Source organism: Pleurodeles waltl, chromosome 1_2 (genome assembly GCF_031143425.1).
Source record: "Pleurodeles waltl isolate 20211129_DDA chromosome 1_2, aPleWal1.hap1.20221129, whole genome shotgun sequence".
In the NCBI taxonomy this organism is placed as follows: Eukaryota; Metazoa; Chordata; class Amphibia; order Caudata; family Salamandridae; genus Pleurodeles; species Pleurodeles waltl.
In genome coordinates this window covers 1,108,096,695-1,108,111,080 of record NC_090437.1, presented here as the reverse complement: position 1 = coordinate 1,108,111,080, position 14,386 = coordinate 1,108,096,695, and the positions used below count along the sequence as shown (strand labels likewise).

Sequence of the window (14,386 nt, the reverse complement as noted above, 5' to 3'; positions counted from 1 at the left end):
GTGGTAATGACAGTCAGAGCTCAAACGCATGCTAATAAACAAGCTTGTAACATGGAGGCTTAAGGTGCCTAGAGTAAATCAGTCATGATTGTGGGAAGTAAGCCAAAGCAAAAGACTGGAGGACACAATGTGATGTCTACAGGTAAAAAGAAGTTATGTGTTAAATGTTAATTTCCACACAAAGGTAAATGTACCGTCATTGGACAGACAATAGAGGCTGTGGGAAAGAGAATAATTTTGAGATGGTTTGTAAAGCGAAGGAAAAAGTAAGTGCATCACAGCACAAAGTCAAAATGCCACCAGATTGTTCAGATGCAACACTCAACACATGCCCACAAGGCCAAGCTGCGACATCAGTTGAGGTAAATCAGCACTGAATGAATTTGATCATCATCTACATCATCATCAAGTAATTCTTCTACCTCAATATCAAGTGAAAGTGAGGAAGATGGTTGTGCCATGTCACTGTTTACCTCAGAAAAACGTGTGTATGTTGGACTGGCTGCATGTGAAGACAAATGTCAGTCGAAGAAAAGTTGATATGCCAAAGCCCAAAAATCATACAAACACTGTTCAAAGATTACATTAAAAATAAATGATTGTTCAATACCTTTCATTATTGACAGAAGTGCATCGATAAACATAATGCCTGAAGAGAAGTACAATGAACTATCTACATTACCACAACTTAGACCATTGAAAACTAAAGTGTAAATATGGACTGCATCGATGCCCATGAAGAGTCAAGGTTTATTTGTAGTGGCAATGAAACAGAAAAAAATAAAGCTGCAAGTACCCATCCATGTGCCTGAAGGTACAGCGTCAAGTGCCTGTCTACTCAGTTTCAGCACAGCCGCTGAGATAGGACTGATTTCTGTGAATTACAACATGAATGCTCATCATGAAATAGTAAATTAATTCCCTTCATAGTATCATGGTTTAGGAAAGCTTATGACTTGAAAATAAAGCTGCATATTAATGAGGATGTCCGTCTTGTTGCTCAGAGACATAGACAAATTGCTTTTCATTTACAAGAAGCTGTTGAAAAAGAACTTGAATCATTACTCAATCATGACATTATTGAGCCTTCCACTTGTCCAATGCCATGGGTTTCTCCCATAGTGGTAGTGTCCAAAAAGGACAATGAAGGTGCTGTACGCATATGTGTTGACATGTATCAGGTAAACAAGGCAACTGAACAAGAACAACATCCAAGTCCTCACATTGCTGCCACGATAATGCATTTAAATGGTGCAAAGGTTTTCTCTCAACTTCATTTAAATAAAGGTAATCATCAGTTGGAACTCAAAGAAAATTGCAGGTATATTACAACCTTCTCTACCCATGTTGGTCTGTTTCGATACAAAATACTTTTTTTTGGTGTGTCATCGGCTGCAGCACTTTTCCAAGACGTCATTCAATGTATCATACAGCCTGCTGTGAATGTGTTCAATTATAGCGATTACATATTAGCTTTCAGAGCTATATAAAAGGAGCATGATGGAGCTCTCACACAAGTATGTCATTTACTTGGTGAAGCTGGTTTGACTTTGAATGCAGATAAGTATGAGTTCCACAAGAAAAAGCTAAAATTCTTTGGCCATATCTTTTCTGATGGCAGTATGACACCCAATCATGTGAAAGTGCAAGCTCTGTCAAATGTTGATCCCCCACACAATGTTTCTATGCTATGTTCATTTCTTGGCATGACCAGTAACTGTTCAAAATACATACAAGACTTTACCATTGTAAGTGCTCCATTACGAGAGTTGACGAGGAAAAATGTTTAATTTCAATGGCCACAAGAATGTAAAAGAAGTTTGAAGAGAATGAAACAGGCTATCGAAAAGGCTGCTGAAATGGCACACTTCAATTCAAAAGTTCATAGAGGTTGTTGCTGACGCTAGCCAAGTTTGGTTAGGGGCTATTCTTGCACAGCACAGTGGACACCAAAATCCTTGAAGGCACATTGTGGCATATGCTCTTAGAGGTTTATCCCATACAGAACGTGCATACTCATAACCTGAGAAAGAAAGTTTGGCAGTAGTATGGGCTTCTGAACATTTTCATATATTCCTGTATGGAAAACCTTTTACTCTGGCAACTGATCATCAAGCTTTACTGACTATTGTTGGCAATCCAAAAGCCACATTGCCTCTTTGCATTGAATGATGGGGACTATGATAATGGGAACTACGATTGCAAGAGTGCAATTATACCAAGGTCAAGGTACTCCATCCAAGACATCTGAGACTATATTAATTTTATTGTAAAATCAAATATGCCAGCTGCTATCTCATTAGCCCAGATCATTACTCCCATGAGCCATTATAGTGACATGCTGTTAAAAGATGTCATTACACATCAGTCATGGAACCAACACACTCAACCTCTCACCAATGATAGTCAATATCAAAATGCAAAAAATCGTCAAAGATTAACTGTTCATAGCTCAGTAGGGAGTTATACTGTGCACTTGCTAGCCAATGACCTTTATCATGGACTGAAAAGTGTAATTAAAATGTAGTTCACAGTACAATGCTTTTGAAAACACCCATTGCAAGTATTTTCAAATGATAAACTAAAGTGACATTTGACCCCTATCACACAATCCACTTTTGACAATCTATGCTACTCCTAGGTAAAATCTGACTCCAACACTGATGAGAGCAGTTAGTCATGTCTTGTCCGAGATATGGACCTATTTTTGAGTGACTTCCAGAAACACAGGCCCTCATTATGAGTAGTGAAACTTCACTCAAAAAGTAAAATTCCACTACCTACAATTACAAGACTGTAAATATCAGGTATGCAAATTCCAATCACAATAATTCTGGACACAGCGACACCTGCATGTATTTATTTCTGGAGGGATGGGGACTGTAGACAGCAAGGCAATATCATAGTCAGGTGCCTACCCAAACCCACCAGCAATACAGGAATGGCAGAATATCTCCCCAAAATGGAACAGGCCGAAAATGATACTGTGCTGCATCCTCCCAACACCCCAACTCCCACTGGTTCTTTTCTAAACATTTTCCACCTAAGACAGGCCTGTCTTTTTATGTGTGGAGTTCTCCGCCCCTACTGCGGAGTCTCTGCTGTCATGAAGTTAGTATTAAATCATTAATTTGTGAATACTGAAAGAGTAAACTTACATAAAACTGTAAGTAACCTTTGTGAATCAAGCACTAGCATTACCATAGTACACCTTCTACACACACACCCATCCCTCAAAGTCCAGGTTTAGTGTGGCCAAAGACTTTTGACCATCTTTAAAATGACCACAGTTGGTAGAAGTAGTCCCGGGAACCTTTGCCTCATTGGATAGGGCATTCCCAGGGGTCATTCCCACCTACTAGCTTGTTTTAGACAGAAATGTGACATCGCCTTGCATCCACTTCAGAACACTCTTGGACCTGTGAAGTTCAGAAGAGGGCTAAACCCACTGTCTGAGAAATTCCTAGAAGACTGGACTTGCTCTCCCTCCTGTACCCAAGACAAACAAGTGGACTCCAAGAGTCATAAGGCTGACATCTTGCTGGAGCTACAAGGACACGACAAGCTGCAAGAGACCTTTTCCTGCAACACCCTGTGAGTCTCCCAGGATGTCCTAGGTGCTATTAAAGTATATTACTGTGGAAGATTGGGAATTAAAGGACTAAAGGCAGGTCAAATCTTTGACCAAATCTGGTTAGTACATCTGACACATGCTCCATGGCGATCAGCATCAAATTGTGCTTAGATCTTGTTCTACAGTGACTATTGACTATTATTGGCGCTATTTGCTTCTTAGTGCTATTTCTACTCAAAACTTTAAAAATTCATGTATCTGGTTGCCCATGTTGGACTTTTACCATTTTGGTGTAGCTTTTTTCACTAAATGTTGCTCTATTTTCCAATTCACTTTGGGTTTTTTATTGGTTTGCCTTTCAACTTCATTGCTGTCTTAGTACTTCATAAATACCTTACACATTGCTTCTAATATGTGCCTGTCTGCTCTGTGCCATGGCCACCAGAGAAGGAGAGGGGCTGAGCACAGGTTCATTTACTGACTTTAAGGGTTCTTCTGGGAAGGTTCATAAGTGCTGATTGAGGTGGGTACTTATCCCCCTCAACTAAAAACCCAATTTTTTACATAAACATATTCAGGCTATTTCTGAAATTAGCAACTGATCTCTCTTTGAATCTGCCTTTTAAAAACACTATAACAGAAGCATAATAACTGAAAAGCAACACAGGGCAGTTACCGTGGTGTCCGGTTTCTACAAAGAAGCACTCAGCTGCGTTAGTTTGTGGGTGGGTGGGGGTGTTTGGGGTGTTACACTGCCCTCCCCTCCCCCCCACTAAAAGTATTTTCTGATAAATGGTCGGGTATAAGGGCTTTCAGACAGGGAATGGCGAGGTGTCTGTCAAATTTCACTAGGGATTTTTCCATACACAGCCAAAATGTACACTCTCTTTTGAAAGTCTAAAAATATATTGGTTATTTTCACAAAATATTGTTTTCTCTCATAGTACTCCTACCAATTCGCATTCCACTCCTTCTCCACTGCCCCTTAAGCCCCTCTCATGCGCCCTGCTTGAGGTGTAATACATTTTAGCATTATTTGCAAGCCTGATTGCCGGAATATCCGAAGCTCACAACCCCCAAGCTTACTGACCAAGCTGCGCCCTGGCACAGAAAAACTGCAGTAGTGTTTTTTTCCGGAGAAAATGTTATGATGAGAATTCGCATTCCCTTCCTGTGGACTCACATTGACGTGCCAGAGACACAAGCCGATACTTCAGTTCCGGCCATAGATCAAAAATAGGCTTTGGTGCCTCGGCGAGTCTAAGAAGCGCTATTATAATTGCAATCACAGTACAATGCAATAGAATAATTCATAACACGGTGTTACTTTTAAATACCACTATTTTAAACATCATCAACAATCGTGCTTCGCAACACTACACATGGGTCCTCTTCAGTTGTCAGCTGTCGTTAAACTATAATGACGTTTAAGCTAGATTTCCACTTTTGTCACATATGTAGTAGATGTAGCTTGCCAATAGATACTGAAACCCACAGATAACGAGTCATGCTATGCGCTCTCCACTCCGACCTAAACAGATGTAGCCCCTGCCCAGCAAACATAAATAAAACGCAGGACCAATACAATTCACAAACAGTACATCACGAAAGCTACCTTCTGAAAAATCTATGAGTCCCAGCAGGTGCAGCAGTTTCAGAGAGGCACATACAATCACCACGATGCCCAGCGTCTGTAGTCCTTCCGACTCCCACTCAACGTTCAACATTCTTCAGAAAAGCAAACCATTCCAGTGACCCCAGCAGCTCAAGATGACGAGAATGGGGCGAGGGTCACAGAGACCTCTGCCACAGATGTGCTACCCCTCTCAGGAAGGCTAAAGCCAGCGCCCACGAAGAGCCTGGGTGGAGTAACTGGCGCCTCGGATGTTGCAGCACCTCAGTGATAGTCTGCCATGTCATGCTCGTGTGCGAGGTAGTGTTTCCTCAGGTAGCCTTTCGGAATTCTGTGTAGAATCAACAATCCGGTGATATGACATTACAGCCGGCAGCGGGAGCCAGCGTGACTTCAGAGGCGCTCGCCTAACATCTGTTTGCGAACTCAGCCCCAGACCTGCATGTGTCAGTGCAATACAGGAAATATTGCCAGGAGTTGGCGCGCTGGGCGCTCGCAGTGGATTCTAATGTTGCCTGACCCGGTCAACTCGAGATGCTGACGAACTGACGCTGACTTTATTCGAAGGTTTACTCGCGCAGACATCTGCCTTCATCCTCATCCCAACCAGTTGTTGCAAGTGACCACCGCCTTTTCACCGGACGAGGAGAACACGCCAGCTCGGGACATTTTTTCAGGAGTGTTTCACTTTACATTAAATGGAATAAAGCAACTTCTTATGTTCGGTTTAAAAAATATTAATCAGCAGCGCCCGGTAAGTTTTCCTCTCGTTCGGTGATAATTTTTAAACTCTAATAGTACTTCGGTGGCAGCGCACTTGCCCCTGTGCAGTTAGTAAACATGATAAACTAGACTGGGTTCGAGACTTGGCGAGCTCAATAACTTCCAGAGCCACAGCTAATTTCTCAGGAGACGCTGGCCAGTTTAATTTGAGCTTGCGGACCCGAGCATATCGATTATGTGACGCACGTGAATGCACTTCAGAAAACAACTAACGAAGATCTAGCATTATGTCTCATTTGAATAGGTCTAGTGACAGCTGTAGTAATTCTAAAAATAAATATTGATCTTCTCCGGACAGCAAGGCTTTTCGATTATAAATTACATAACGAGACTCATGCAGTTGCTGAGAATGTAGTTTGAATGGCATTTCATGACAAAAACAAATGGGATTTCATTACTTTGCGGCTCTATAATAAGTTATTGTGTGGAAATGCTTGGGCACGTAAGAGCCCTGTTAAAAAGTTTTTACCTCGCTGAAAACACGATGTATGCCACGCCATGTGCAAAACGATTTACGATTCAGTATATCTGAAAGGCATAATCACAAGACATTCCCTTAATTCAAACTGGCATCGAAAAAGTAAGCGTGCCATTAATTGCCACCTAAATACACGGCTCCCCTTATGCCGCAAGTGTGTACCATCATATTCGATAGAGAGAGTACCTTTCAAGAAATAAAAAGACACACAAATTCAAAAATCCAATGATTGAATTAGAGTTATGAATTTTTAAATTCCTGGTAAAAGTAGCACCAAGACACAGTTACCTGCTTGGACTGGGTCATTTCACAAGTTCAGGCCGACCGCAATGGAGTGCAGGTGGGATACAGGAACCAGATATTACCCAATGGAGAGTTTACCTTCTCACAAAGTCCAGTTCCACACGAGGATGCACAGCAGAAGGGCTGGTGAAAGTAATGAGATCACTGTCGTGCGAAGAGCAGATTACCATCAGATGTTTGTGTTGGTGGAAGTTGTGAGCAGTTGCTGATGTGAAGAGCTCAAAACTTTTAGATTCTCATTTGGAGTCCACTTCTTTCAAATTGGAGGGTGGAGGCGTACTCTCTGACACCAGCCTAAGTTCCAGGACTGGGGCAGAAACCCTGGGGCCTCAGAACTCACTAGCAGGGTCCAGGCAGGTCTAGGTGTGTTGTCAGGTGCAGGAGAGGACTCTGGAAGCTTGTTGTGTCTCTGTAGCTCAAACAAGAGGTCAGCCAGCTGATCCTTGGAGTCACTTTTTGTTTCCTGGGTTCAAGGCAAGTATGCCCACCCTACCTTTTTCAGACAGCAGGGCAGTTTTTCTTCGAAATCCTCCACAGTTCCAGGAGCGCTTTGATGAGTTGTTCCGAGGGTGCCACTTTTACACCCAGTGGCAGCCTATGTGAGAGAATACCTCTTTTGTCTACTCCTAAACTAACTCTGGACAGTTCTTCTCCAGGTTTTGGCTCCAACCTGGCTATAGGGACAAAGGCAAGGGAAGGGCCAATGTCAGGTTCCTTTGTGTGTGTTGTAGGCAGGTTCATTTGAAGAGTAATCAGGGCAGGGCACATCTCCTTCCAGCTCTCCTGTCAGGATGATCCAGGCCCTCTACACCCGCATGCTTCTTGCCCTCTGCCTGAAAGGAATACACATCACACCACAAGCGAGCCATTGTTAGTCATGTGACCCTGGGCATTGGCAGAAAGGTACATTTGGTTTAGGTAGAGAAAATGACAACTTTCCAAAAGAGGCTTTTTCGAAATAGCAGCCCAAAATCCGACTTTACCATAAAAATAATTTAAAATTACAATTAATCTGTTCCCAAATGGAAGTTATCGCTTCAGTTAAGTGTTTAAGGTAACCAAGTGTTATTCTGTAGGAATAATTGCCTCACAACAGTGAAAAAAGACTTAAGGAGTTTTTGACTGTCAGGACATGTGCAATTTAAGAACACATATCCACATTTTTATTATGATGCACCTTGCCCTTAGAGCCTACATTAGGCATGATTTATAGGTATTAAAAATGAAGGTATGAGCCTGGAAAAATGTTTACTTTAGTACGTCGAAATAGCAGTTTAAAACTGCACTACAGGTTGCAGTGGAATGCCAGAGCAATGTTTTGCAGTGCTATTTTAGTGTGTTGCACAATTAGCAAGGAAGCCTACTAGTAGCAATTCTTTTTCAGTCCCTGGGCAAATGTAGTACCATACGCTAGGGACTTACAAGTAAATTAAATGGACCAATCAGGCGTATACCAATCTTGCTATGTTTAAATGGAGAGAGAAGCACCTTTCCTGTGGTTAGCAGGAGTAAAGTGTACATACTCCTGAAAGCCAGCAATCAAAAATGGGTCAAACAAAGGAAGGCAAAAATCTGGGGTGGTCCTGCAGAAAGTCCAACTTTTATCTTTTGTTGCGTTGATATTGTGATATGTGTTATTGTATTGTGCTGCTATTACGTTATGATGTAAGTGTATTGTTGTTGGTATTGCACTATTAAAATATTGTCTATTGTGATAGTTTGTTGTTTTGCTGTCTATTTTGTTGTAGTTGTGTTACTGTGAGAAATGGGATGGTTGTTGGTTGACTAAGGTGTGCACCATAGTCAAGCAGCAACCGCAATCATTGGCAGGGTGTGGCAGAAGCCAACCTTAAATTAACCTGTGCTCAACCACCTGCTAGCTTGGTACAAAGCATTGCGTAAACTATTTGTGTAACACTTCCAACAGTAATAAAGGGAAGACACCAAGTTAGAAAAATAGAAATTCCTTTAATAAATACAAAATAAAACAAGACCAGAACAACACAAATTCAATCAGTAGAACAGGAGCCAAGAAATTTTAAAGATTTTAGTGAAAATAGTGTCAAATAGCACAAAGCGCCAACTGTGGATATCTGATCGCACTGGACTGTGACAAAGTCACAAGTTCAGGTGAACCATGATAGAACACAGGCCAGTTACAGGGACCCAGTTAGGCCTGCTAAACAGAATACATTTAATCCTGGTATACGGAGCATTGCGAGGATCTGCATTGAAGCAATGTCTTGTTTCTGAGTTGCGGCGAGCTACGAGGAGAGGGCCTGCATCATGTTGAGTTTCCCACGGACAGGGCTTGCGGTGTGAAGTTCGGTGTCGAGGATGAGGTACGGAGTCTGGGCGATCCATCGGTTCTGTGGAGCTATGAGGCTGTGATGCACAGTCTGGCATCATTGGCGAAGCTGCCATTGACGAGGGCCTGCGCCAAAGATGTATTATGCAGCGGCGGCTGTGAAAGCGATGTGGATCTTTTGCAGGGTAGACATACAGATGGAAGAGTCCAGGTGCAACGGTGTTGGAATCTTGTTGTGTCCCTGAGGCTTCAGATCAGGAGGTCAGCTAACCAGACCTGCGTGTCACTCTGGGTACTAGGTTCAAGAGATGTAGGTCCAGTCCTTCTTCCCCAGGCAAGAGGGCAGCAGGCAGCAAGTCAGCACAGCGGGGCAGCAGTCCTTCAGAGCAGCAGTCCAGCACAGTGGCAATCTTTTAAGCAGCTCAGCAGTCCTTCTTTTTGGCAAAGTATCCACAGGTACAGTAGTGTACTGAAGAGGTGGGGTCTGAGGCCCAGTGTTAATACCCAGTTGTGCTTTTGAAGTGGGGAGAAGGTTCAAGAATTACCTTTGCAGTCAATCCATCAGCTTCCTCACTGTCCTGGCCCCAGCTTGTCTGGGGTTACAATGGACGGGTGATAAGTCCTCAGTGACAGTGCTCAGGCAGAGCCTTTGTGATGTGCAAGTGTGGTAGGTGACAACTTCTCCCCCTTGTTAATTCAGAGTGGCCAATACTGCCAACACCTTTTTCGCACTGTCTAAGAGAAATACACAAAGACCAACTGCCCACTACACTTAGTCGCGTGACTCAGGATCAGGCTACTGGCACTGGCTAAGGTAGGAAATGCAAAGTTTCTAAAAGTAGCATTTTTTAAATTATAACTTAAAACCCAACTTCATTTTAAGTTAGGATTGTTCATTACAATTCCAAAGACACCAAACATGCAATGGTTACTTTTTCCCATTTTTAAATTATGGCTTGTTAAATGTAAACTGTTAATTCCATTTGCTATCCTGCGGAAGAGGTAGGCCTTCGAGTAGTGAAAAACGAAGTTGAGAAGTTTTTCAGTATTAGGACATGCAAAGCTTAAAAGTACATGCCCATCTTTTAAATACAGCGCACCCTGCCTTCTGGGTTGTCCAGGGCCTCCTACACTAGCTAAGGGTGACATATGTGTTAAAAAGGAAGGATTGGGCCTGGCAAAAGATTTATTTTGCCAGTTCAAAATGGCAGTTTAAACTGCACACCCAGACTGCAGTGGCAAGCTTGAGACATGTGTAGAGGGTGACACATTAAATACTGCAGGCCCTCTAATAGCATTTAATTTGCAGGGCCTGGGCACATGTAATGCCACTTTATTAGGGACTTAAAATACATTAAATATGTCAATTGGGTATAAGCCATTTCTACCATTTTTTAAAGAGAGAGTACAGGCAGGCACTATAGCACTGGATAGCAGTGGTAAAGTGCACAGAGATATAAGGCCAACAAAAACAAATCCAGAAAAAATAAGAGGAGTCAAGGCAAACTTTTGGGACTGACCCTGCAGAAAGGACTGAGTCCAACAGTTAAAATGTGTCATTTATTGTGTTTGTGTTCTGCCCTGTGTTTTTAATATTGTTGTGCAGTGTGTATATTGGTCTTGTGTTGTGGTTGTGTTGTATTTTGCTTTCATTGTGTTTTAGAGTCACAGTAATAGGTTGATGTGTTGTTTTATTGCAATGTGTTTGTGTGCTATATCTGTCTCTGTTATATTTTGTTACTATTGTATTGGATTTGTGTTATAGTGTTGAGCTGATGTGCTGTTATTGCTATGTTTGCCTGTGCGTTGTTCTGTGTTTTAGTGTGTTGTTGTTACTTTTTGTGTGTTGTGTATTGTTGTGTTGTGTTGGCATGCACTTGTGATGCTATTTTATTATTTTGCTCTGTTGAGTTGTATGCTGTGGTGTTGTGGCATTCTCTTGTGTTTGTTGTGTTCACTTGGTGTTGTATTGTATAGTCACACTGCTGAATTACGTTGGTGTCTTGTACACTGTGGGGTTGTAGTGTATTGTGGCTGTTAGAAATGTGGTTTCTGGTTGACAGTCAGTTTGCACTCTGTCCAAGCAGGGACCTTCACTCTAGTCAGGGTAAGGGAGATACACAGATCAGATAACCCCTGCTCATCCCGTGGTAGCTTGACATAAGCAGTCAGGCTTATCTGTGTAAAGTATTTGTACAATCACACAAAGTAACACACTGAAAACACCACAAAAGGACTCAACACAAGCTTCGAAAAATAGCCAATATTTATCTGAGTAAAACAAGACCAAAACAACAAAAACCCAACATACCCAAGCAAAGTTATGCATTTTTAAAGATTAAACTTGAATATAGCGTTCAGAAACACAAATGTTCAGTTTAGAGTTATTGCAGCATTGTGTTGGAGTCATTCCCAAAAATCTGATGCCAATGGCGCCGGTCACAGAGTCTCACGGATCCCCAGGTACAGTACCTTTGGTAATGAAGAAACAAGCCAGTGCACGGAGTCGGGGAGGAAAGCCGTTGCTGGATCCGGTGCGGCGTCAGTTCCTCACTGCGGAGCAGGGGAGGTGATGCAGTGTCAGTGTGAAGCGTTGGTTCCTTACACTCCGGCAGGGTCGATGTCCGGTGGGACAAGACGCAGTGGGGCAACCTCACGGGGTTGCAGTCATGCGAAGGGACTGAAGGTGCCGCAGCGGAGTTGGGTGTCACAGACGTCAGTGTTACGCACTCGAGTCACAAAGTCATGGTATGTCAGTGGGGCTGCAGTAGCATCAGCCCTGCGATGTCGGCTGGGTCGTTGTACTTCAGCAAGGACCACAGCTTCAGTTGCAGGCGATGTCATGGTCTCAAGCAGCAGCATCGGTCTGGACATCATCCGGAGTTGGTGCTTGTTTCTTCTTGGTTACACGAGAACTCACTCCCAAGGGCCCAGGAACTGGATATGCACCACTTGGTAAGTCAGAACTCTCAGCAAGAGAACTCAGGTGCTGGCAGATGAACTCTTTGATGACCCTGAGACGTCTTAACAGGAGGCAAGCTCAGTCCAAGCCCTTGGAGACACGTCACCAGCATGATTGTAAAAAGCAGAGTCCAGTCATTTTTGGCAGAAGCAGCAGCAGCAGGCCAGCACAGCAAAGCAATAGGCAAAGTGGCAGGTCCTCCTCAAGCTCTTCTCCTTGGCAGAGGTTCCTCTTGGTCCAGAAGTGATCTGAAAATCTGAGTTTTGGTTCCTCTACTTATCCCCAGTTCTGGCTTGAAGTAGGCAAACTTCAAAAGAAAGACTCTGTTGTTATCAGGATCCTGCCTTGCCCAGGCCTGCCCCCAGACATACACCAGGGGTTTGGAGACTGCTTTGTGTGAGGAGAGGCACAGCCATTTCAGGTGTGTCAGCTCCTCCATCCCCACTCTAGCCCAGAAGACTCATCAGGATATGCAGGCTGCACCTCAGCTCCCTTTGTGTCACTGTCTAGAGGGAATTCACAACAGCCCCTCTGTCAGTCTGACCCAGACATGGAATACACAAGCAGGCAGAGGCAAAGAATGGTTAAGCAAGAAAATGGCCACTTTCCAAAAGTGGCATTTTGAAACAGACAATCTAAAAACCAACTCTATCAAAAGATGTATTTTTAAATTGTGAGTTCAGAGACCCGAAACTCCATATATCTGTCCACTTCCATTGGGAAACTGCAATTTAAAGATATTTAAAGGCAGCCCCCATTTTAAACTAAGAGAGAGATAGGCCTTGCAATAGTGAAAAATGAATTTGCAGCATTTCACTATCAGGACATGTAGAACACACCAGTAGATGCCCTACCTTTTAAATGCACTGCACCCTGCCAATGGGGCTACCTAGAGCCTACCTTAGGGGTGACTTACATGTAGTAAAAGATAAGGTTTGGGCCTGGCAAGTGGGTGCACTTGCCAGTTCGATTTGGCAGTTTAAAACTGACTGCACACACAGACACTGCAGTGGCAAGTCTGAGACATGTTTACAGGGGTACTCATGTGGGTCGTACAATCAGTGCTGCAGGGCCATCAGTAGCATTTGGTTTACAGGCCTTGGGCACGTATGGTGCACTATACTAGGGACTTACTATTATTCAGATATGCCAATCATGGATTAAACAATCACCAATACAATTTAAACAGAGAACACTTGCACTTTAGCACTGGTCAGAAGTGGTAAAGTGCCCAGAGTCCTAAAGCCAACAAAAACAAAATTCAGCACAGGATCAAAAACAGGAGGTCAGAAGCAAAAGGTTTGAGGATAACCCTGAAAAAAGGGCCATTTTCAACACTCCTGCAATCCAACCATTAGCAGGGCCACACAGCCAACCAAGAAGTCCCAACGACGGTTCCTCACGGTTGTACCCCTGTGCATTAAGAGGTGGGGGGACGACAGTCAGGGAGCAGCTGGCAGCAGGGAAACAAGCAGGAAAGCAATCCAGTCAGTCCTCTATGCCACCCAAATGCAGGTAGCTGGGCAACAGTGAAGAGCAGTCCAGAGGACTCCTTTGTGCTGCCCAGCAGTCCTTCTGACAGAGGTTCAGTCCCCATTCAAAAGAGCTCTCAAAATCATGGGGCCAGAGCCCACATACTTATGCTCCAAAATGCCTTTGTCCAGGGGTAACTCCAAATGAACCCTTTCAAGTAAAGCACAACACCCTTTCAACCCAGCCCTGTCTGAAGACATCAGTAGGGGGTAAGAAGCACATTGTCTGAGGGTAGGACAGAGTAAACAACCCTCCCTCTCCCAGTCCTGGATGACTATCAGTATGCAAAGGCACAAGTTATAGTTACCTTAGGGTGCGAGTTATTGTTACTTTTAAGAACTCTAACTATAACTTCTGAATTTCCATGGTTTTATACGAGTAAATTCAGAACCTAACTATAACGTCCCTGTAACCTTTGTTTTTTTCAGTGAATTCCTAAGGTTTTTTAATGTAAAGCAGTTTTAATTGCTATACGTTATTCCAATCCCGTTGCGCACGGCCTTTGGCCGTGTGCTGCAGGTTACGGGGTTAGTCACAAGGTGTGGCCTGCGGCCAGGCCTTGCAGCAAAGCCCTTATCACCACCTAACCCCACGCCACGCATGTCTTTTGGCTGTGGGCAGTACAGGTTGGCCACAGGGCCTGTCTCTGTAAGTGGATATATGAGTGTGTGCATGAGTGTTTGAGTGGGTCTGAAAGTGGGTGTGTGAATCTGACGGGGTGCATGAGTGTCTGAGTGGATGTTTGAGTGGACACATGAGTCTTTGAGGGCATGTATGAGTGAATGAATCAGTGTATGAATGAGTCTGTGGTT

The 14,386-nt window shown here is 43.4% G+C and overlaps 1 protein-coding gene across 1 annotated transcript in view; it reads right to left on the bottom strand.

Moving 5' to 3' along the window:
• Positions 1 to 5,394, bottom strand: part of KCNIP4 (potassium voltage-gated channel interacting protein 4) — a 651,531-nt gene extending 646,137 nt beyond the window's left edge. The window contains exon 1 of the mRNA XM_069202174.1: positions 5,190 to 5,394. Within this exon, the coding sequence (XP_069058275.1) occupies positions 5,190 to 5,301 (112 nt within the window). The 5' untranslated portion in view covers positions 5,302 to 5,394. The remainder of the gene's footprint in view (positions 1 to 5,189) is intronic.
• Positions 5,395 to 14,386: the final 8,992 nt, after the last annotated feature.